The 21755-nt window shown below is 41.4% G+C and overlaps 1 protein-coding gene across 1 annotated transcript in view; it reads left to right on the top strand.

The window, feature by feature from the left end:
• The first annotated feature begins 211 nt into the window (after positions 1–211).
• LOC143735891 (von Willebrand factor D and EGF domain-containing protein) overlaps positions 212–21755 on the top strand; it is an 81367-nt gene continuing 59823 nt past the window's right edge. Inside the window, exons 1-8 of the mRNA XM_077226229.1 lie at positions 212–586; positions 14097–14281; positions 14352–14580; positions 17329–17394; positions 17486–17718; positions 20472–20561; positions 20762–20903; positions 21130–21347. Of these exons, the coding sequence (XP_077082344.1) occupies positions 502–586; positions 14097–14281; positions 14352–14580; positions 17329–17394; positions 17486–17718; positions 20472–20561; positions 20762–20903; positions 21130–21347 (1248 nt within the window). The 5' untranslated portion in view covers positions 212–501. The remainder of the gene's footprint in view (positions 587–14096; positions 14282–14351; positions 14581–17328; positions 17395–17485; positions 17719–20471; positions 20562–20761; positions 20904–21129; positions 21348–21755) is intronic.

The raw sequence follows: 21755 nt of genomic DNA, 5'->3' as shown, positions 1-21755 counted from the left end.
AAAAAAAAAACATTTTCTCTTCTAATGGGAAGCATATTAAACAGTGTGAATCCTTGTGCAGAACATCCCCCCATGGAAAAGCTATGTCGTCCAATTTAATGTGGAAATAATCATCTTTTCTCAATTTTAGCTTCATTAAATACCTTTCTCTGAGGTTTTCATTGCTTTTCGTGAGTTTGTTTCACTAGAGAGACCCTGTAAGTCCTCCTACACTCTCTAGTTAATTGAGGGCTTTTGACTAGAAGTGCCCCTTCACTCCTTAAGACAGCTGACTGTTTACACGCACACACACACACCAACCAACCCATACACACACACACAAGGGGAAAATGGTCCAAGACTCCTCTTACTGCCCATAAATTAAGGACAATATGTTGTGCGCAAGGAAACTTCCTTAGTCTTTGGAGGAATACATGCCAACATCAGGAGCAGAGTGTTCAAACTGGGCAAAACTTTCCGATGGGAACCCCGTGGATAAACGCGCAACTGTGAGACTCAGACATGGAAGTTTTAAAAGTATTTCTAAAGTCATCCATCTGCATCTGGTGCTTGTGTTTACTTCCTCTGAGGTTACTTGCGCAGCTGGGTAAGTCAAAAACATGTTTTGATTAATACTAGCGATGTTTTTAATGCATGTGCGCACGTTTAAGACGATTGTTTCTGTGTGGCGCAGCAGATTGCGCTATCGATGGAAATAACGTGACTATATTTAGAGTTTTAGCGGTTGCACGTGCAACTTTTAAGCTTTGAATGTTGCAATGTAATGCAATGCTTGCTTGTTTATTCAAGAACTTACCCATTTCAAAAGATTCCCAAACATTGTGAATTAAAATGTAACTCCAAATGTTTTTGAATTGTTGTTATTATAATTTCAATTATTTTATGTCAATATTTATGATTCTACTATATTTATTATTTAACTATTGTATGTTATTTTTGTATTATTGCATTGATTTGTTTATTCTGTATTATTGTAGCTATTTACAATATTTTATTTATAAGTAACCTCTGAAAGTAGCTTTATGGGTTAAATTGAGTTTTATTCTTATTATTAACGAGGTAACTGTTTTTGTATTCTAATTTTATTCGACTAACCTCAACGCGTTTTATATATTTTGTATCTGCAATTATTAATGTGTTACTTTATATGATATCATTATTGTTGTTTAGTTTTATGTTAATGTGCAGGCTATTTTAATTTTACTTCCTAACATGTTTAAAACATTGTTAACTTTGTGCATAAGATTTTTGTCTGGCTGCGTCAGGAACATGGTGTTGAGAATGTGCTTTCAATCCAAAGACATTGTTTTCATTAGTGCTCAATATACAGGTTCACCAGAGGGATTGAGCATCTGTTTGAAATCTGAGAGAAACTTGCTTTAACTCTGCGCACTGACATCCATTTGCGCACCAAATGGAGAGTCTGTCTGCGCAGTTCGGATAGAATTAACATGCTCTGTGGAGAAAGCGACGGTCTCTCTCTCTCTCTCTCTCTCTCTCTCTCTCCTGTGCAGATGTTTTCAGCAGTCATTAGAGCAGTCAGTAGGTGAGTATTAAGCCTCAGGGATGCAGTAATTGTGGGAATGTGAGCCTCAAGATTGTGGGGTCAAACTGATTGGGGAGGTTGTGATATCTTTACTGTCCTTTTCTCCAGCTCATGCCTCATTGCCATTACAGATTATAGAACTGTGTAAATGCAGTGATTCATGCAGTCATTCACAACTGGCCTGCATATCATGTGCATATCAATTTAATTTGTAATTATTTAAATTGTAGGATTGCAAGTATTTCTTATATTATTTTATTATTTATTTATTATCTAGTATTATTTATACATCTAGAGATCAAGCGACCCTCAATATCATAAAGCTATATTTTCTAATTAACATTTTATAATAACATTGTTCATCCATTTTTGAAAAGAAAATAATCTCTGTGCAGATCCCATACCTTCTCAGACCACCAGGGGCACTGATATGGTCACAGCGAAGTTATTTTTTGTTCTTGGCTTAGGGGTAAAAAGAAGTATAAAAATGCCTCTTTAGCGAACATCCTGATGCTGCCCACACACTGTCTGTTAGAATTGGTTTAGATGAAAATATATAAATATGCGCTTTCTTCTCAATAACAAAATGAACACACAGCAAATATGATAGAGGTGAGAAAACAGAGGTAAAGAAAGCATCAGATCATAGTGATGTGGATGTTTGCACAACATCTGCAGTGTGGCATTCTAGTCAAGTCATGTCACGTTTATGTAGCCTATAGCACTTCATACATATTGCTTTAAATCAAGCAGCTTTACAGTGTAGAACATGAAAAGTATCGCTTTCAATTAAAATGTCAACTTCAGTTTCTAATATAAAGCAGCTCTCCAGTGAGAGTCTCACAGTTGCGAGTTTACATATCGCAATTCTGACTTTATTTCTCATAAATGTGAGGTATAAAGTCGCAATTGTGTATTATAAAGTCAGAATTGCGTGATAAAAAGTTGCAATTGTGTGTTATAAAGTCAGAATTGTGAGATATAAACTCCCAATTGCAAGATATGAACATATAATTCTGAGAAAAAAAGTCAGAATTGCGAGTTTATGTCTCGCAATAGTGAGAGATAAACTAGCAATTGCGGGATAGTTTATCTCTCACAATTCTGACTTTCTAACGTCAATAAAACGTCAGAATTGCGAGGTGTAAACTCGCAATTGTGAGAACAAAAGTCATAATTGTGAGATAAAAAGTCGCAATTACCTTTTTTATTTTTTATGTGGGTGGAAACAAGCTTCCATAGTTTCGAAACAAACTCCAGACGACATTCGTTTCTGTCTGATTTTGTTCTAAATTATGTCACACCAGTTCGTTTGTTTCGCTTGAAGTAGGCTATATCAGCGCCTTACGTGTTGAAGTAAATATTTTTCCGCAAGTGTGATTTGAGAGAAAATAAAGATTCAAATTTTGTGCCATTTTTTTTTTTAATTCAGCCAAAATTCCAAAACATTTCAGCTGTTCATTTATATCAGGAATAGTTTGGTTCCCTTTCGTAGTCACTCCGAGTTACGTCGGATGACGACGAATGGGGGTTTCGCTTAGAACACCTATCGACTTCGAGTATTACAAAACGAGCCAATGGCGATGAAATGCCATGGGTCTGCGGAATTTGCATAGCGTATCTCCGCCCCACCGCGTGGGTATAAAGGAGGACGCCGGCAACATGCAGGTATGTTTTCGCTTCGGAGCCAAGAATATTTCTTCACTCCACAATCATCTCTGACTTCGCTCTATGAGACGAGCTTCTCTCTCCGGTGTTGGTGTGACGGCGATCTGCAGCGAGCTCACAGTGCCTGCCGATCTGTGCAGTGATCTGACAGTGTGTGTGTGTCTCCCTGTGCGCTTCAACATCGCGGAGTTTTTTTCTCCTCTCATAAAAGAGCTCGCACGCGGCACGTCTTTTTAAAGACGGCTCGCCCGTGCATTTCTGGTTGCAGCGGACTGGTATCGGACTCTGATGGGCACGAGCGCTGTCTAGTGTGTTTGGGCTTTGATCATGCTTGAACAGCGCTCGTGGATGACTCATGTTCTCTCTGGGAACGTGATCATCGCGTCATATATAGGTCGAGACTCGGTGAACTCGCAAGAGTGAGAGTCCCCTCATCCACTACCCGATCTTCGGCTGGTGGACAGGGTGACCTGAGGGTGTTGGTCTGGAACAAGGCGCCGACTCTGTGTCCACGCCCCTGCCCCCCCTCTTTAATGACGGTGCCCGCTAGCGAACTGATGATTCCACGAGTCTACCCTCGGGTGGCCCGTGTGTTTTCATTTGAAGCTACAGAGGATGATGCTGTGTCTGTAGCAGCATCACTAGGTGGGCTTGATTCTTCTGGAAATGACGACTCTTCACAGCTGCCACCCTTTGGTGTGCATACGGCTGTGCCTGAGTCTGATCCGGAGATGATGGCCATGCTTTCCCGGGACGATTGGTTTTTGGGTGAGGCCGCCGACGCGTCCACGGCAAACCCCAATATCTTTCCTCCCGGACGTGCATGATGAGTTCACGGGTCCTCTCGTTGGTCTCATCCGCCTTTCCTCCCCTCAGGGGCCGCTGCCCATGGGTACACTGGGGTTCCCCCGGTTGAACGCTCTGCTGCCATGCTACTGTGTCCTCAGAGTGCTTCCCGGCGCAATCCTAAGCACCCGTCCAAGCCTGTAGTTCTTTTCGTCACAGTAATCTGTGGCGAAATCCTCTAGTGCCACAGGACAGGCAGCTGCCTCACTGCATCCCATGACCGTTCTGCTGGTCTACCTGACCCAGACGCTCATGGACATGCAGGAGGGTGGGACTGACCTGAGGCTCTTCAGTGAGCTGCGCGCCGCCACTGACCTTGCTCTCTGAGCGACGAAAGTGGCCGTACGCTCCCGGAGTCAGGTGATGTTCACCAGTTTGGGGCTGACCGGTCTGATGTGCAAGATGTCGGGCGGACCCGTCTGCTCGACACCCCCATCTCCCAGGTCGGCCTCTTCGGCGGTGCGGTTGAGTGCTTCTGCCCAACAGTTCTCAACCGCCCGTGAGCAGATTGAGGTTATTCTGCCCGACGGCCCCGCCGTCCGCTCAGATCCCTCAGTCTGCCCACCGCCGAAGGCTCCCTCCCACGGTTCCAACCCCGCCCGTTCACCCGGGCCTGGCTCTGGAAGACCGTAGGGGGATGCCACAGCCCTCTCCAGCCCCGCACCCCGCTAAACACCGGGTTAAGCGGCACTTTTGAGATGGGCTGCTCAGAGATGAGACTCAGTTCTTTCCAGGAGTTGGTAGCAGGGCCACTCCTTTCCCCGGTGGAGGGCTGGGGAAGAATCCTTATTCAGAAAGAACTGACTCTCTCCTCTCTGAGCATACAGAGTTCTCGGACGACACAGAGCGCCGCCCACAAGCCGTGCTCTCCTCATCCCCCTCTGCCCCAGAGGTGGTTGACACGGCGTGCCGTCCACGGACTGTTTCCCCCTCTGTCGCCAGACCCCTGACAGAGCAGGCCCCCGTGGAACGCTGGTCCTTCCCTGGCCTCCTCTGTCAGGGTGCGGTTATGACCTTGCCCCCACACCGGGCCGCTATGCCGCCCTCGTCTGGGCTGGTCATTTCCGCTTCGCTGCACCACCGGGGGGACGTCTGTGGTTCTTCACTCCGCTGGCACAGTTGGGAGCCTGCACTAGAGCTCCCTATCTGTTCCGCTGGGTCGTGCGAACCATCGGCTCGGCTATGCGATTCAGTTCGCACGGTCTCCTCCCGGCTTCACGGGAGTCCGCTCCACTTTGGTCGGTGGCTATGCCCCTATCATGAGAGCGGAGGTTGCTCCCTACTGGCGAAGGGTGCGATTGAGACTGTCCCTCCAGCCGAGATGAGGTCCGGGTTAACAGTCCAGGGACCCAATACAGGGACCCAGTGCTCCGGCACCTAGCTCGTCTGGGCCTTCGGGTCAACTGGGAAAGGAGTAAACTTTGCCCCGTGCAGAGGAGCTCTTTTCTCGGCATGGACTTGGTCGCCTTCTCCACTCAGCCATTAAACAAGAGTGCGGTCCCACTGAAATTGTTTCAGAGGCTCCTGGGGCATATGGCGGCAACGCCGCTCGGATTGCTTCATATTAGACCGCTTCAGCTGTGGCTTCGCGATCGAGTCCCGAGGTGGGCATGGCATCATGGCACGCTCCGAGTTACAGTAACTCCGACCTGTCGTCAGACCTTCACCCCGTGGTGGAACCTCAGTTTCTACGGGCCGGTGTTCCCCTAGAACGAGTTTCCAGGCATGTTGTTGTCTCCACAGATGCCTCTTCCACGGGCTGAGGCGCCATGTGCAACGGACATGCTGCCGCGGGCTCCTGGACAGGACCCCAGCTCCTTCTGCTTGTCAATTGCCTCGAGTTGCTGGCAGTACGCCTTGCCCTGCACCGTTTCCTCACGTTGCTCAGGGGTCAACACGTACTAGTCCGTTCAGACAATACCGCGACTGTAGCGTACATCAACCGTCAGGGTGGTCTACGCTCCCGCCGTATGTCGCAACTCGCACGCCACCTCCTCTTATGGAGTCAGAAGCACCTGAGGTCCCTTCGTGCTATCTACATTCCGGGAGATCGGAACTTTGCAGCCGACGAGCTGTCACGGTTTCGGCCATCTCCGGCGAATGGAGACTCCATCCCCAGTCGGTTCAGCTGATTTGGGACCAGTTCGGGGACGCACAGATAGATCTGTTTGCCTCTCGACTCGACCCATTGTGCCCTGTTCTATTCCCTGACCGATGGCTCTCTCGGCACGGATGCACTGGCGCATAGCTGGCCGCGGGGCCTACGCAAATATGCGTTTCCCCCAGTGAGCCTTCTCGCACAAACCTTGTGCAAGATCAAGGAGGACGAGGAGCAGCTCATTCTGGTTGCGCCGTATTGGCCCACCCGGACCTGGTTCTCCGAACTGGTACTCCTCGCGACAGCACCTCCTTGGCCAATTCCTCTGAGGAAGGATCTCCTTTCTCAGAGACGGGGCACCCTTTGGCACCCTCGACCCGATCTCTGGAGGCTCCATGTGTGGCTCCTGGACGGGACGAGGCAGGTTTGAGTACCCTGCCACCAGCGGTGGCGGCTACCATCACTTCCGCTAGAGCATCGTCCACGAGACATGTCTATGCGTTGAAGTTGAACCTCTTCGTCAACTGGTGCTCTTCTCGTCGAGAAGACCCCAGGAGATGCTTGATCTCTGTCGTGCTTTCCTTCCTGCAAGATGGGTTGGAGCGAAGGCTGTCTCCCTCCACCCTGAAGGTGTATGTGGCCGCTATCGCCGCATATCACGAAGCAGTTCAAGGTAAGTCTCTGGGGAAGCACGACCTGATCGTCAGGTTCCTGAGAGGAGCGAGGAGACTGAATCCTCCTCGCCCTCCTCTCGTTCCCTCTTGGGACCTCTCAGTGGTCTTAAATGCCCTGCAGAGGGCTCCCTTTGAGCCTCTGCAATCAGTTGAGCTTAAGTTCCTGTCTATGAAGACAGCGCTCCTGGTTGCATTGGCCTCCATCAAGAGGGTAGGGGACCTGCACGCATTCTCCGTTGACGAAGCGTGCCTGGAATTCGGGCCCGGTCACTCTCACGTGATCCTGAGACCCCGGCCTGGATATGTGCCCAAGGTTCCCACCACTCCCTTCCGGGACCAGGTGGTGAACCTGCAAGCGCTGCCCCGGGAGGAGGCAGACCCAGCCTTGCACTGCTCTGTCCAGTACGCGCTCTCCGCGCTTACGTAGACAGAACGCAGTGTTTCAGGACCTCAGACCAGCTCTTTGTCTGTTATGGTGGGAGACTGAAGGGAAAGGCTCTCTCAAAGCAGAGGTTGTCTCACTGGATAGTGGACGCCATTGCTTTGGCTTACCAACAGCAAGGCCGACCGTGCCCCCTTGGTGTGACAGCCCACTCCACCCGGAGTGTGGCTTCCTCTTGGGCTCTAGCACATGGCGCCTCACTGGCAGACATTGTAGGGCTGCAGGCTGGGCGACACCCAACACATTCGCCAGATTCTATAATCTCCGAGTGGAGCCTGTGTCCTCTCGTGTACTCGCTTCAGTTAGCTAGTACTGGACCCGCTCAGGTGTCTTCGCTTGCTCGCCATTCCACTCCACGGACTGGATACGTGCGATTATTCCTCAGGTGAGCCTTCCTCTTTGAAGCCCTGAGTTCCTCCAGCACTGTTGACGCTGGCGCCAGTGTCTATTGCCTGGGCGTCGGCTAGGTGCCTCCGTGTGCATGGTTCCTCTCTGAGTAACCCCCACATGTGTATTTCCACTGTAAGCCTCCTTGAGCATGTGTCTTTCCCTTGGCAAGCCATCTTGCCCTCCTGGAGTTGAAAGTTGCCACCCCTCGGGCTGGTCACTCCAGTGTTCCTCCATATGTAGCCCTCCGGCCATATGTGTATCTTAAGTCCTCCCTACGGGTAGGCATGCTGCGGCATATCTCCTCTGAGATATGCTTCCCAGTGTACCTTGGTATTCCTGTGTTAAGTAGGACTCCTTCGTCTGTGCCAGTATCACGACAGGGGGATCAGACTTTCGCAGGGCACTGGAAGACAGCTGTGAAGGTGGCGTGATTTCACGGGGACCCCCATTCGTCGTCATCCGACGTAACTCGGAGTGACTACGAAAGGGAACGTCTCGGTTACGTCGGTTCCGGTGTACCGCTGGGCAGACGCCTGAGTTCAGTCTCGGCTCCTCAGCGAAGACATACCTGCATGTTGCCGGCGTCCTCCTTTATACCCACGCGGTGGGGCGGAGATACGCTATGCAAATTCCGCAGAGCCATGGCATTTCATCGCCATTGGCTCGTTTTGTAATACTCGAAGTCGATAGGTGTTCTAAGCGAAACCCCCATTCGTCGTCATCCGACGTAACGTCTCCGTTCCCTACTCAGGGAACGAGGGTTACATACGTAACCGAGACGTTTTTAATTGCATGGCACTGGAACCAACATTATTACATTATAAGAAATGTCATTATAAGGTTTTGACAGGATTGTATGTTAATTTGTGCTGAACTACAGTAGGCCTACTTATTTCATAATCTTCATTTTGTCTGAATTTTTGAGGATAAGCAAAGCTGTACGCTAGAAATTTGACTAAATGTCTCAATTCTTGATATCATCTCTTACACAATGTCCTCCCAGCGGTGTCCACTCGTCAGACCGTGAACGAGTCCTTCTCTGAAATTTTTCTCCTGTGAATCATCAGCGTTGACTTTTCGGTCTTTATTAAATGTCTGACAGCTGTGCGTTTGGGTCATGTGATCTCATCCCTCATAAGCCTCAATCAACACAATGGAGTGAAAAAGAGATCTCTGAATCCTCAGGGTTTGGGTGAAGTCCTGATGAGCGAGAGGAGGACATGGATGAGTGTGTGTGCAACTGTGAAAGACTTTCACTTTAATATCAAGGAAATTTTGTGGTCACTGATATTTCATAAACGCAACAGACCTAGACTCGCCAAACCAGTTTTTGAATGAGAATTTCTCTCTCTGCGGCTGGAGAGTGTGAATATCTGGAGCTGTTCCTTTCCTGCTGTGTAATCAGCTCTTCATTCAGCCGAGAGGCAGACTGTCACAACAGATAACTCACATTTACCTTAGCCCTGAACCCCTTTCACACACACACACACACGCACGCACGCGCACACGCACACACACACAAACTGAACTTGTGTGAAAGTTCTCCATCTTTATGCCGAGTTCAGACTGCACGATTTTCATAATAATCGTGTGACTGTTGTTTTCACACTGCGTGACTATCTGGGGTGACATTCAGTTGCTGGTGTGTTCACACTGCACGATGGATCGGCGACAGGAGGTTTCACACTGCATGACTTTACAAAAGAATGAATCGCCGACAACTTCTCCCTGGTCCGAAAACTACGTTTCACAACCAAACAAACGCGAGAAGTGATAAGGAAATAACGGAAGATCACGCGTGCGTGAGATCGGAGTTCTCACTGAATTTGTTATTAAAAATGATAGCCTACAAGAAGATTGCGATCCAAATTGTCTGTGCGCTGATTTGCAGCGAAAATGAGAAAAATAAACAATTTATGCAGGAGGAAATGGTTGGGAAGACGAGGGGAGCAAGGACTGTGTTTTGAAAAGAGAGTTGGGGGTAAATAAATAATTTTGCAAATGTCCTGCTGTTGCTGCTGGTCATGCAAATGTTTGTGCTTTGTTTCTGTTTGATATAATTGTAAATATAGGCGTATGTATTAAAATACTGATATTCTGGTCTATAATACTCCCTGAACACCCTGCTGTCCTGTATCTCATTGGCTGTCGGTTTTCAGTCAGAACACTTTTCACACAGCAGGATTGTGAATCGCCGACAGGTCCAGATATATATTTAGCATGCCAAATATCTCACGGGCGTCGGCGACTGATCTGCGATTCTCTAAGATCGCGTTTTTGCTCATTCACACTGCGTGATTGTCACTCGCGTGAACGAGCACCGATTTGCCTGTGATTTCGGGCATTTGTCTGCGATTTCTCAAAACCTGTCGGCGAGCCAAAATCGGGGCTAAAATCATGCAGTCTGAACTCGGCATTAGCAATCCTTAAACACTACATGCTTCCCAGATAGCACAAGTCTATTTGATGTGATATTTACTTCTGGAAGACGTATTTTTAAGAGTGTTTGCTCATCTGCAATACGTCTATAGGACGTTTCCTGTCAGATGTCAAATAGACGTTTAGAAGATGTCTTTAAGATGTAATTATTTAGAATGCATGTTAAACTGACATCTTCTAAACGTCTATTTGATATCTGACAGGAAACGTCCTATAGACGTACTGCAGATGAGCAAACACTCTTAAAAATACGTCTTCCAGATGTAAACATCAAATAGACTTGTGCTATTTGGGTTAAAATTAAGATTCTTTGCAGCTTGTTGGATTCAACAAGGATTCAGCAGAAATTATATTTAAAAGCTTTTGCATTTGTTAGTAAAAGTTTTGCATTCCCAAAAGAAATTGATATTTTGCTTGCAAAAGTTTTGCTTTCTTTGTGTTTGGTCACAAAACTTTTACAACTCCTCAAAAGGTTATGAAATTTTTCGAGTGACTGCAAAACTGTGATGGAAATAATATGAAATCGGAGGGAAAACTTTACGTTTGCTGGCAAAACGTTTGCGTTCTTTTGAAACGTATGATAGCAAGCGTAAATCTGATATTTCGCTTGCAAAAGTTTTGCATTCTTTGTGTTTGCTCACAAAAATTTTACAATCTCTCAAAATGTTTCGAAATTTTTCAAGTGAACGTAAAACAGTGATGGAAATAATAATATAACTGTATTTTGGTCACACTAATTGTGCGTTTCCTCAAAGAAACTTTATGTTTGCTCTCAAAACTTCTGCGTTCTCTCAAAACATATGAAGCGCGAAGCCGGTGATGTAAATGATATGATATGGGCAGAAAAACAATATTTCACTCGCAAAAGTTTTGCGTTCCCCAAAGAAACATTATGCTTGCTGGCAAAACGTTTGTGTTCTCTCGAAACGTATGCTAGCAAACTGATATTTCGCTCACAAAAGTTTTGTTTTCCCCAAAAAAGTCACAAAAATTATACAATTTCTTATAACTTTTCGAGTGAACACAAAACTTTGATGGAAATAATATGAAATGGGAGGAAAAACAGTTTTTGTCACGTAAGTGTCTGAAATCCACCCTGTCCTTAAGTCAACAAATTAACTGGGCCGTCTGAGGTGTTTACCCAGCAGTGCTTGTCCCAGCTTTTGTTTGAGGGCTGAAAACACGAGTGTTTGTGGAACCTTTGACCTTACGTAGCAAGATCTGACTGTGGTTGTCACCCTTGCAAGACCAGACAGATACCAAATGTGGCTTGCTGTCTTAAATAGGTTAATTATGAGCTACTGACATAACCTTTTCTGTACAGACATACACAGAACCTCTTCTCTGGGTCTTATATATATATATATATATATATATATATATATATATATATATATATATATATATATATATATATATATATATTTATAAAAGCTTGCATCATTTTTTTTCTTGTATGTTATATATATTTTTCTTTCTACACCTTTGATGTCAGTTTATATTCTAATTTTATTTATATAAATCTATAATATTTTTAATTTTATTTCATGTTTGTGTTGTCATTTTGCTGTGGTCATTTTTTTTATTTTACCTTATATTTATTTTATTTTACAGTTATGATTTCATTTCGCTTTTGTCGCAATTAAATAGTTTTATTTTATTTTACGAATATGTTGTCAATTTTCTGTTGTATGATATTTCTTTATTTTATTACATGTGTGTGGTGTCACTGCTGCGGTCACTATTCTTATTTCATTTTATTTATTTGTATTATTTTACAGTTGTGATGTCGCTTTGCTGTGGTCACTCTTAGTTATTTTACTTTATTTTAAGGATGTGTTGTCAATTTGCTGTTTTTTTTTATTTCACGTTTGTGATGGCACTTTGTTGTGGTCACTTTTTATTTTATTTTTCTACATATTTTCAGTACAGTGAAGATTTTCAGCATATGTCTTTCTGAATCGGGGGAATGATGTATGTTTGCTTGGAAAGTAAAGTGAGCACCCAGTAGTTGCTTTTACTTTCATCGTGTCTTTAAGTCGGCCACCTTGAAACTCCATTACCTCCCCTTTAGAAACGTCCCCTCAAATCATCCCCGTATATCCCCACCAAACCATTATTAAGAATTTATAAAATGAACACTTAAATATATTTATCTTATTCCTGCCCCATTACACCTCTTAGAGTAAAGCTTAAGACCCAATTGCAGAGTAATGATGCTTGAATTAGGATGGAAAGAGCAGGACATTATGGACTCTAAACCAGCCGAGACATGATCTCATCAGCGCTCCAGTGGGGCAGAAAGCCCTCCCGGCCTGGCCTCGTCTTCCCTTAGTAAAGCAGACAGGATTAGAGGAGAGATTTTCTGCTCTTTTCCACGCCGGTCAAAGGTCATCTGCCCTTATTCTTTATGAGGACTTTCAAATGGTTGGTGGAAACATGTTCCTTTGAACAAAGTCTGTCTTTGAGGTGCCACTGAGAGAAGATGTAGGTTGAACTAGATCTTCATATTTTCAAATGAAAATAGTTTTTTTTAATTGCTCCCCTTCAACAGTGTATGTTTATTATTTTCTTATATATAAATTACAATTTTAAGACCACAAAACACCATTGTAAACTCACAATGGAATCACAGCAAATGATACTACAATATTTTCTCATTTTATATTATATGGGATGAATATGATACTTTAATAGCAATTGCTAGTTGCCTATTTTTAAGGTGTAATGGTTTATTGTATTTTATTGTATTTTAGTTTAGTTTTTTAATTTTATTCCTAAGTTAAAATTTTCCTGATGGTATATTTTGTCCAAAGACACACACACACACACACGCACACACACACACGCACACACGCACGCACGCACGCACGCACGCACGCACGCACGCACACACACACACACACACACACACACACACACACACACACACACACAGACACACACACACACACACACACACACACACACACACACACACACACACACACACACACACACACACACACACACACACACACACACACACACATATTACTTTTTGATGTTACTTTGCTTTTATTTTTTTGTTTTGGACTTTTGTTTTTTTGTTTTTTTCTTTTTGTTCTGTTGCTTTGCTTTTATCTTTTTGTTTTATTGCTTTTGTTGCTTTGCTTTTTTTCTTTGTTTTGTTTTTTGTTTCGTTTCACTCACTTTTTTTGCTTTTCTTTTCTTTGCTTTGCTTTGTTGTGCTTTGCTGACAACTTTGTTTTGTTACTTTGCTGACATTATTACCAAGTGAAAGTCCTTTGTACTGTCTAAAGTCTACATTTTCCCACTAGTCTGTTTTGTCTATAACAGCTGCTATCTGCCCTGTCTTACTTCCATTATACACAATAGCAGAGATGACAAGACACCCAGTCCAAACTTTCTATTAGCATGCTCAGGAGGAGCATTAGAGGATTACCAGTGTTATGGTGGCCTCGGGCATCCTTATACAAAAAGTGAGACAGTGGCTGTCGCTCTCCCTCCCTTGCGTAATTAGCAGAAATGGTGACATCCGATCCACTTCAGCTCTGAGATACTGGAAGAAGAAGGGTTAAGGTGTTACAGAAGAAATGGCAAGGGATTAAAAAGGAGTTAGCCTGAAAGTCACACGTCTATTTTCGCCCTTCTGTTTTGCCGTGAGACCTGGACACACGTCGCAGATTTCTCTAACCTTTGCAGTGTAAAGTTATGAGCAAGGAAAAGGGGGTCAGATAAAGGTGTGTTATTTTTACCCTGGTTAAACATCTGCCGCTGAAGAGGTCACATTAACCCCCATTTGGATTTTAATGAACCTGAGTGGCGTTTTCAAGCCACTGTAATGACACAGTTTTCGACCTTCTTCTTCGCTGTTTTCTGAGCACTGACCTTTGTCTTTGCCGAAAGGTTGTTTTAAACTCTTTTATGAATATAAAAGGTTGTAATTCAGGGAAGCAGGCCTTTTTTTGATGGTGTCCTTGGCTCTCCCAGCTCCAGAATGCTATCCCGGCGGATACAGGACCTTGAGGAACGCATATCGTAGCGTTGACTTCGACTCTTCTGAACTTCAGAACACAGCCATACAGGATCTGGTCTGTGACCATTCGCTGCCGCCCGGATGGTACCGATTTTCCATAAACAACAAACCTGCGGAGATGCCGACCCGCTGCGTTGAGGTGAGCAGTCCCAGATCAGTTCTGATCAGTTTCCATACTTAAGTTTCTTGATCTCCGTCTCTTTTTGTAGATGAACCGCTGTGGTACGCAGGCTCCGGTGTGGTTGTCTCTGAAGGACAGTTCTCTTCCGAGGCCCGGAGAAGTCAAGCAGCTCTCGGCTTGTGCCACGTGGCAGTTCTTTCACGGAAGCACCAAAGACTGCTGCCTTTTCCGAATCCCAATCTCGGTCCGGAACTGTGGCAAGTTCCTGCTGTACTTCCTGCAGCCGACACAAGGTTGCATGGGATACTGTGCAGAAGGTACAGTTATGTGACTCGTTTTTCAATACTTTACTAACACTATTTCAAAATTATTTATTGTGAAATCATGTCCAGGTCACATTTCATCCCAAAAATCTAAAGAAAAAATTAATTTTATTTATGTATTTTCATTTATTAATAAAGCAAAGCAAACAAACAAATAAATGATTGTTTTATTGTATTTGTCTTGTTTTTAATTTATTTATAAAATGTCAAAGTATAAACAGAAAGTGTAATGCTTCATAGAACCGATCTTTTGGCAATTTTTTTTATGTATGTATATATATATATATATATATATATATGTGTGTGTGTGTGTATTTAATGTAAAAAATCTAATTTATTTAACAAAAACAATTTATATTTTACAGTTTATTTTATTTGTGTATGAAATAATATATATTTTTTTAATTTATACTAATGAAAGTAAAAATAAATAGGAAGTGTTAAAATTGTTTTCATGACACATTTACATTGTAAAGTTTTTCAATTAACATTTTTCAATTGTTATTTTCAGTAGATTTTTATAATATCTTTATTAATTTTTTATAATATTTGTATTAATATTGATTATTTCTTTTCACCTTTATTTCTTTTTTTAAAAATCAGCATCAATTAAAAGTTCTATGACATTACAACAAATACAACCATTATTTTTTTCTCTCATTTCAATGAGAATAAAAAAGTTTTGCAATGAAAATGTATTATTTAGTCATGAAAATAATGTCAAAATATGAAACGAAAAATTTGCAAGATAGTAATGATCCTAAAATTGCTTCATGCTCATTATGCAAAATATAATTTATATTTATTTCTTCTTCAGATTTTAAATTAAATTTAGTTTGCTTACCTAGATTGATTGAATTTAATTGAATAAGTGACATAATTTGCCTGTAATAGACATTAAAACATACAGCGATACTTTCACCAGTAAGAGTATATCTGTAGATGTTTCTTTGTGCAACAGCCCAGAGAGAAACAACCATCTTTTTTCTAGAATAGATTATCAATATTTCTCTTTCTCTGGCCGTGAGTCCTTTCTCACTTTCTCAAACATCTCTGAGATCCATATAAATTACTGTATCATCAACCGTGTGCAAGAGTATTTAGGTCATTTTTAGTTTGGGATCGATTTCTGGTTACTGAAGTTCTGCAGGGGATCAAATCAGATTACTGGATTCATGTAGCGATATTTCACAGATTTATGACAGTTCCATGACTACTACAGGAAGAAGGAAATTGTTTGGGTTTTAAAGTTTTGGCCAAGGGATGAAAGTTAAGGCTTTGTTTCACAGCACGATGTGTTGTTTTAACTGACATACAAGTCAGACTCATCTTCTGACACACAATTAAGGCTTAAATAACAGACCTTCTGTCTGAAATGATCAGTTTTTAAGGGGCGGCTCCTTTAAAGGTGACATATGATACCCCTTTTCACAAGATACTAGATATAATATAAATCTATGGTGTCCCCAGAATGTGTCTGTGAAATTTCAGCTCAAAATACCCCCCAAATCATTATAGCTTGTCAAATTATTGGGTGTGTCCCTTTAAATGCTGCTCCCCGCCCCCATTCAGAAGACGGACGATCCTTTACACGAGCTTCGGATACTCCGGGAATAACAAACACACGAATAATGTAACTCATCCAAAATCTCAGAAATAACAGTAGTGGAGTGCAGCCTTACGGAGAGACTCAGGAAGAGGTTGAAAGTTTTAGACTGCACATGGACATTTCTAAATGGTTAATGGATACATTTATGTGGTTGTTGTGGAGTTATATTGATGCATCTCATCGACTTCATGTACCGTCATGTTTAACTTTTATATGTTCCCTGAGGTCTTTATAAAACAGCTATGATATTTTTTGGTCAAATATTGTTCTGTGTTAAAAGTGTTATGATTTGCTAACATCATTGAATAGGAAATAGTATCAATGTCCACTTGCTATTGAACGTGAGTAAGTGTTTTGAAAACATCCATATAAAACCGTCATTTACAGACAAAGCATTATGAAACCATTTACTTATGGTTGTGATGCCGCTGCTGTCAGATCCAATACAGTTGACAGCTTCATCTTTCAACAAGTTTATTTGCGAACTCTCCATTACCCTGTGCCTCGTTTACAAAACGAAATGCTTCGAACAAACATATAATCCTGTGAAGCAATCCGGGACGCCAATAAAGTAAATCATCCAATGCTGATATCCTTCTGAAATTTGAACAGAGATGCAAATTAACTGTTTAAACTGGACGCGCCAAAGCGAACATTCCTTCACTCTTCCATTTGTCCTATTGTCGATGGACTCAAGCGCGTGGAGAATGTCAGAAACTGAACACGCATCTGTATGCTTTATCCAGTTTAGACAGCGTCAGCAAATATAATAGCTTATATTTGCTTTTGACATGACATAAGCTCACATCCAGTGTAGACAGATGTCAGCCGTTAAGCGACTGAATACTAAGGTGCGATGGTACTATTCGTCGATGTCTTGCTCTGGAGGTTGTCAAATGCAAATATATTTGCCCGTGCAACGTCACAAATCCCGCAATATCAAAACGATCCGTCTTTGGAGCTTGATAAAATAAATGCTTTGTTTATAATGAGGAGGATGTTATAAGCTATGAAACTTGCAGGATGTTGTTATGGTACAAAATACCTCTTATATGTCAAAAGACAAGACAAGGCAATTATATTTTGAAAGTATAAACAGGAAGTGTTATAACTAAACAATACTTTGTTTTTAGTTGCTTCACAATACACACCTAAATCCTGTCCACCTGGTGAAACCGAAGTTAACGGTCTATGTAAGGGTAAGTTATTTTCAATATTAGCAATGTTATTTTGATTAATTGCATCTCCGTATTTATATTTCATCTCATGACCTTGTTCTCCTCTGTGAAGCAAATGTCCCCTCACTACCTTCAAAACCCCTGGTGGCCCCAGAGCTGGTCGGCAGCAGCGTCCACCTCCGATGCTCCTTCACTGGGGTGACGTCCATGTGGCCGGTGGGGTATCAGGTGGTGTGGGCGAGATACTCCTCAAACACCATGAAGGTGGAGATCAGACGAGATACAACGACTCGATTGTACTCACTGGTTGAGATGGACGGAGTTCACTTTAGACTGGGAGAAACGGTAAAAGGAACTATTTTTAATATATAATTTAGTTTGGAAAGTCACATTTTGCTTAGTATATATTTAGAAGATAAAAAGGGATACAGTGTTCAGTAAAGTACTCTAAAATAATCCAGTGTTACATAAAGATATTGTAGGCTGGGTAGCCCCGCCCACATTCAAATCTCATTGGCCCAAAATCCATGTCTGCATATTAAACATTATTGTATATGTTCTGATTGACTATGATTTTGTTGCTTCAAACTGCGTTTTCATTTTTAAGTTAAGAAAATAGTTATGTTTCTGTTCATGTTGTGAATTTAATTTTAACGAAAAACTGGAATAACATCTCATGTTCCCTAGACAACATTACAGCTACAAATGGATTGCTCTAATAAACGCCATGTTTGCTAACGAACTGTGAATTATTCAGTCACAAGGCATTTTTGACCCACACATAGTAAATGCAAGCGTATACATTTTTAATGCACATTTGTGTAATGTTATTTGGATCTCTCAGAATCTGTGATATATCAAAATTAGTATAAAAACGTAAACACATTTTTTTTGTCACTAAATGTGTTAAATTTGTTAGACATTAGCTGTTTTCATCCTATTTTTATGAGCATTTGGGAATATCGCATAAAAAATACCTCTTTATGGAAACGCCAAGATGCATATTAATTCTAAAAATGCACATAAAAAAACATGCATTCGAATGAGGCAAATACATTTTTTATCTGATAAGAAGACATGCGTATAAGACAGAGCAAATGCCTTGTTTCACAATTAAAATATCGTGTGACTTTGCCTCAACAGTGGATGTGATTGAATAACTGGACTAACCAGCGGACCAATCGAATCTCAAATTCGATTTAATCATGGTTTAATCATTCTGAAATGCCTGAGCCAAAGTCATCAGATGATTTGGTTTAATTCCCTCCCAGAAGCTTCTCACATGATTGAGTTGCCAAACACCAGCATCCAAATGAAAGATAACATGACAGCATTGATTTTGTTTCATCTTCACGCTTTGAGATTCAAGTCATTTATGTAGTGAAAAAAGCCACACTGGCTTCCTTGATTGCAGCAACTTTTGTTTTATTACAGACATTTTGCACCAATTTCCCAGGAAATGACGATTTTGTTCTCTTAAACATATGGGATGGAAATTCGCAAATGTTTCATGCGATATTCCAATTTTGCACGGAAATTAAATTCGCAACTTTGGATGGAAACATAGCTACGGAAAACCTAGAACAAGGTTTTATATGTAAACTGAACTACAATCAAAAAAAAAATTGCATGTTTTTTTTTCATGTACAATTTTTTCAGCAGTGATAGAAATATGTGGGAATTGTGTAAGATTCAGAATTTAGGGCACGTCTTTTGCACCAGAGTCTTAAAACGCCAACATTGTCTTCTGTTGATTTTTTTTCCCTTTAGCGTAATGCGTTCCAGACAGCCGTTAAACTCGCTTCTCACCAGACCAAGAAAGCAAAGGGTCTTTTGTGAGGGCCGTCTTTAGTCATAATGCCATATGACCTCTCGTATGAGTTCAAAAAGTGTTCCAACGGAAGTGAGATCAGGTCAAGAAAGAGTAAAGGTCAAATTGAGGCCACGTGTATACAAACCATAAATAACACTGAGGCGGAACGTTGTCTAGTAGTTCGTTTTGATTTCATTCTGATTTGTTTGTTCTGACGTGAAGTTCGAAGGAGGTTTGAAGACAGAGTTTGAAATGTGCTTCGCTACCTGTGGTCATAGAAAACCCATGTGTTTTTACATCACAGAGGCCCCGGCCCCGTTCGAGAAACACCATCATTCTGGTTTGGGTTGTGAGGTTCTCTTAAACATATGTCACAGCTGGGCTTAGTCAAACACACACACACACACACACACACACACACGCATACATACAAACACACCTTGAGCTCTCCATAATTCCCATATACAGGCAAAAACCTGAAAATCCTTCACACACAAAAGGACATTCAAACAAACATAGTTCGTTTCAGTGCCATATGGCATGAAATTGCATGTAAATGTTTATGGCATCAAATACATTGATGCATTGTGAAACAAAACTTTCTTTGATTCTTAGCCCCTCTGTATTGTTGTTTGTTTTTCGTAAAAAATGGTTCATCGTATTAATGGTAGCTTGTAAATTTAAATGATTTTTATTTATTTATTTATTTTTACTTCAAATATAGCCTTGCTAACATGGCATTAAAATAAAAGAATATATATGACATTACATTTTAATAATTTGTTTTATTAGTTTTAGTATTTTATACATAGAAAATAATTAATTTGATATATTAGATACTTATATTTAATATTTAATTTATATACATTTATTTTATTTATATTTAATTTATATAAAATGTTTAATATATATATATATATATATATATATATATATATATATATATATATATATATATAATGTAAAATTTAGAATATTATTTTTTTTTTTTTGCTACAAATATAGCCTTGCTAACATGGCATTAAAATAAATGAATATAAATATAAATGCCATTACATTTCATTATTCATTTTTATCATTTTTATTTTATATATATATTTTAATGCCATCTCAGCTGTGCTACATTCCCAAATATATATATTGATTCATTTGAATAATTTTAATTCTTAATTTAATTATTAAAATGATTTAATAATAAAAATGCAATAAAAGTGAATCATTATTTATTTCTATATTGTTAACGCTACCGTCCATGACCTTCATGACAGTCTGGTTTGATTGACAGTTCTCCTGCAGTGTGTCCACCTTCCTGTTAAACTCCTCCAGCTCACAGTCGGCGTCTAAAGAAAGCGCTGGGTTTTTCGCGGGAATTAAGGTAAATCCGGTTATATCTAATTCTTTATAATTATGATGGATCATGCATCATGCACTACGCCTGAAGCTATAATTACTGGCAAAAATACTCATTGAAACATTGCAAATAGTATGTTGCATAACTATCCATGCCTAACAGAGCTGTATGATCATGTTTGATTTACACTGGATTCGGCCAACCGTCCAACACTGTTTCTGCAGTTTGTTCCAGATGTCCTCCACATCCGCGAGGATGCTAAAAAGCACGTTTTGACCGTACACAGCACAGTCCCAATTCCCTGCCATGGGTTCGAGCACAACCACCCTTGCAAAGTGTCTCTTGCTCTCAGTGTACATGAATCAGGTATGTGTATATTAGTATGTATTATTATTATTAGTATTAGTATGTTTATTTTTTCCAAATACTAATACATGTGTATTCGTAAAAATGTCTTGTCATGGTTTAAGCTGTATGAAGGTAAAAGGCTTTGAAAGTGACTCCATATGCATGAATTATCCTTTTGGTCCGAAGAACATTTTGTCTTTGAGTTTGAGGATGTATCTACTGATAATCTGCCTGAATGTCTCAGACAATGTAGTCGTGGAGGTTTCAAACGTGGCCTTATCATCCTGCTCGGTCGAGCTGATGTCTCAGCCCTGTCGAAACAACGTCTGTGCTCAGGGTACGGTGAATCTCACCGCTGTAACTGATTTCACCCGGGACGGGAACCGGGCCAGCTTTCTTTCCACTCAGCCTGCCGAAGGCAGCCCTCGCCTCTGGAGAGGTTACAACCCTCCTGCACTGAAGGTTAGCGAAACCTTAGCATGCATTTAAAATATAATATTAGTTGCTTGAGTGGTTTTGTACTTAATATCTTTAATTTAATAAGACAAGCACAAAGTTCTCTTTGAAATGCCCTTCAGGACAATGAAGTGCTTGAGATTACAATATATTTACATTGGTAATGTTTTTCAAGGGGACTTGTCATAGACTTTTCTTGGTCTTTTTACAACTTGACCCATGATGACCTCATGGGTCAAAAAAAACTTCCTTCCTCAGTGTTTTGTGTCATTCTCCAGTACAAAACATCTAAACATTCTTAAATCAAGATACATTTACTGTAGAAGAAGATATTAAGTTTTGTTTTCTGTACCAAAATGTATTAAATTAATCAAAAATAATCTTCTTTTCCCTTTGAATTAAGAGTTTTTTTGT

Source organism: Siphateles boraxobius, unplaced genomic scaffold (genome assembly GCF_051911475.1).
Source record: "Siphateles boraxobius isolate OS27281-9 unplaced genomic scaffold, OSU_SipBor_1 13, whole genome shotgun sequence".
NCBI classification, from domain to species: Eukaryota; Metazoa; Chordata; class Actinopteri; order Cypriniformes; family Leuciscidae; genus Siphateles; species Siphateles boraxobius.
Note: the sequence above shows the minus strand (reverse complement) of the source record. Positions and strands in the feature narration are given on the sequence as shown.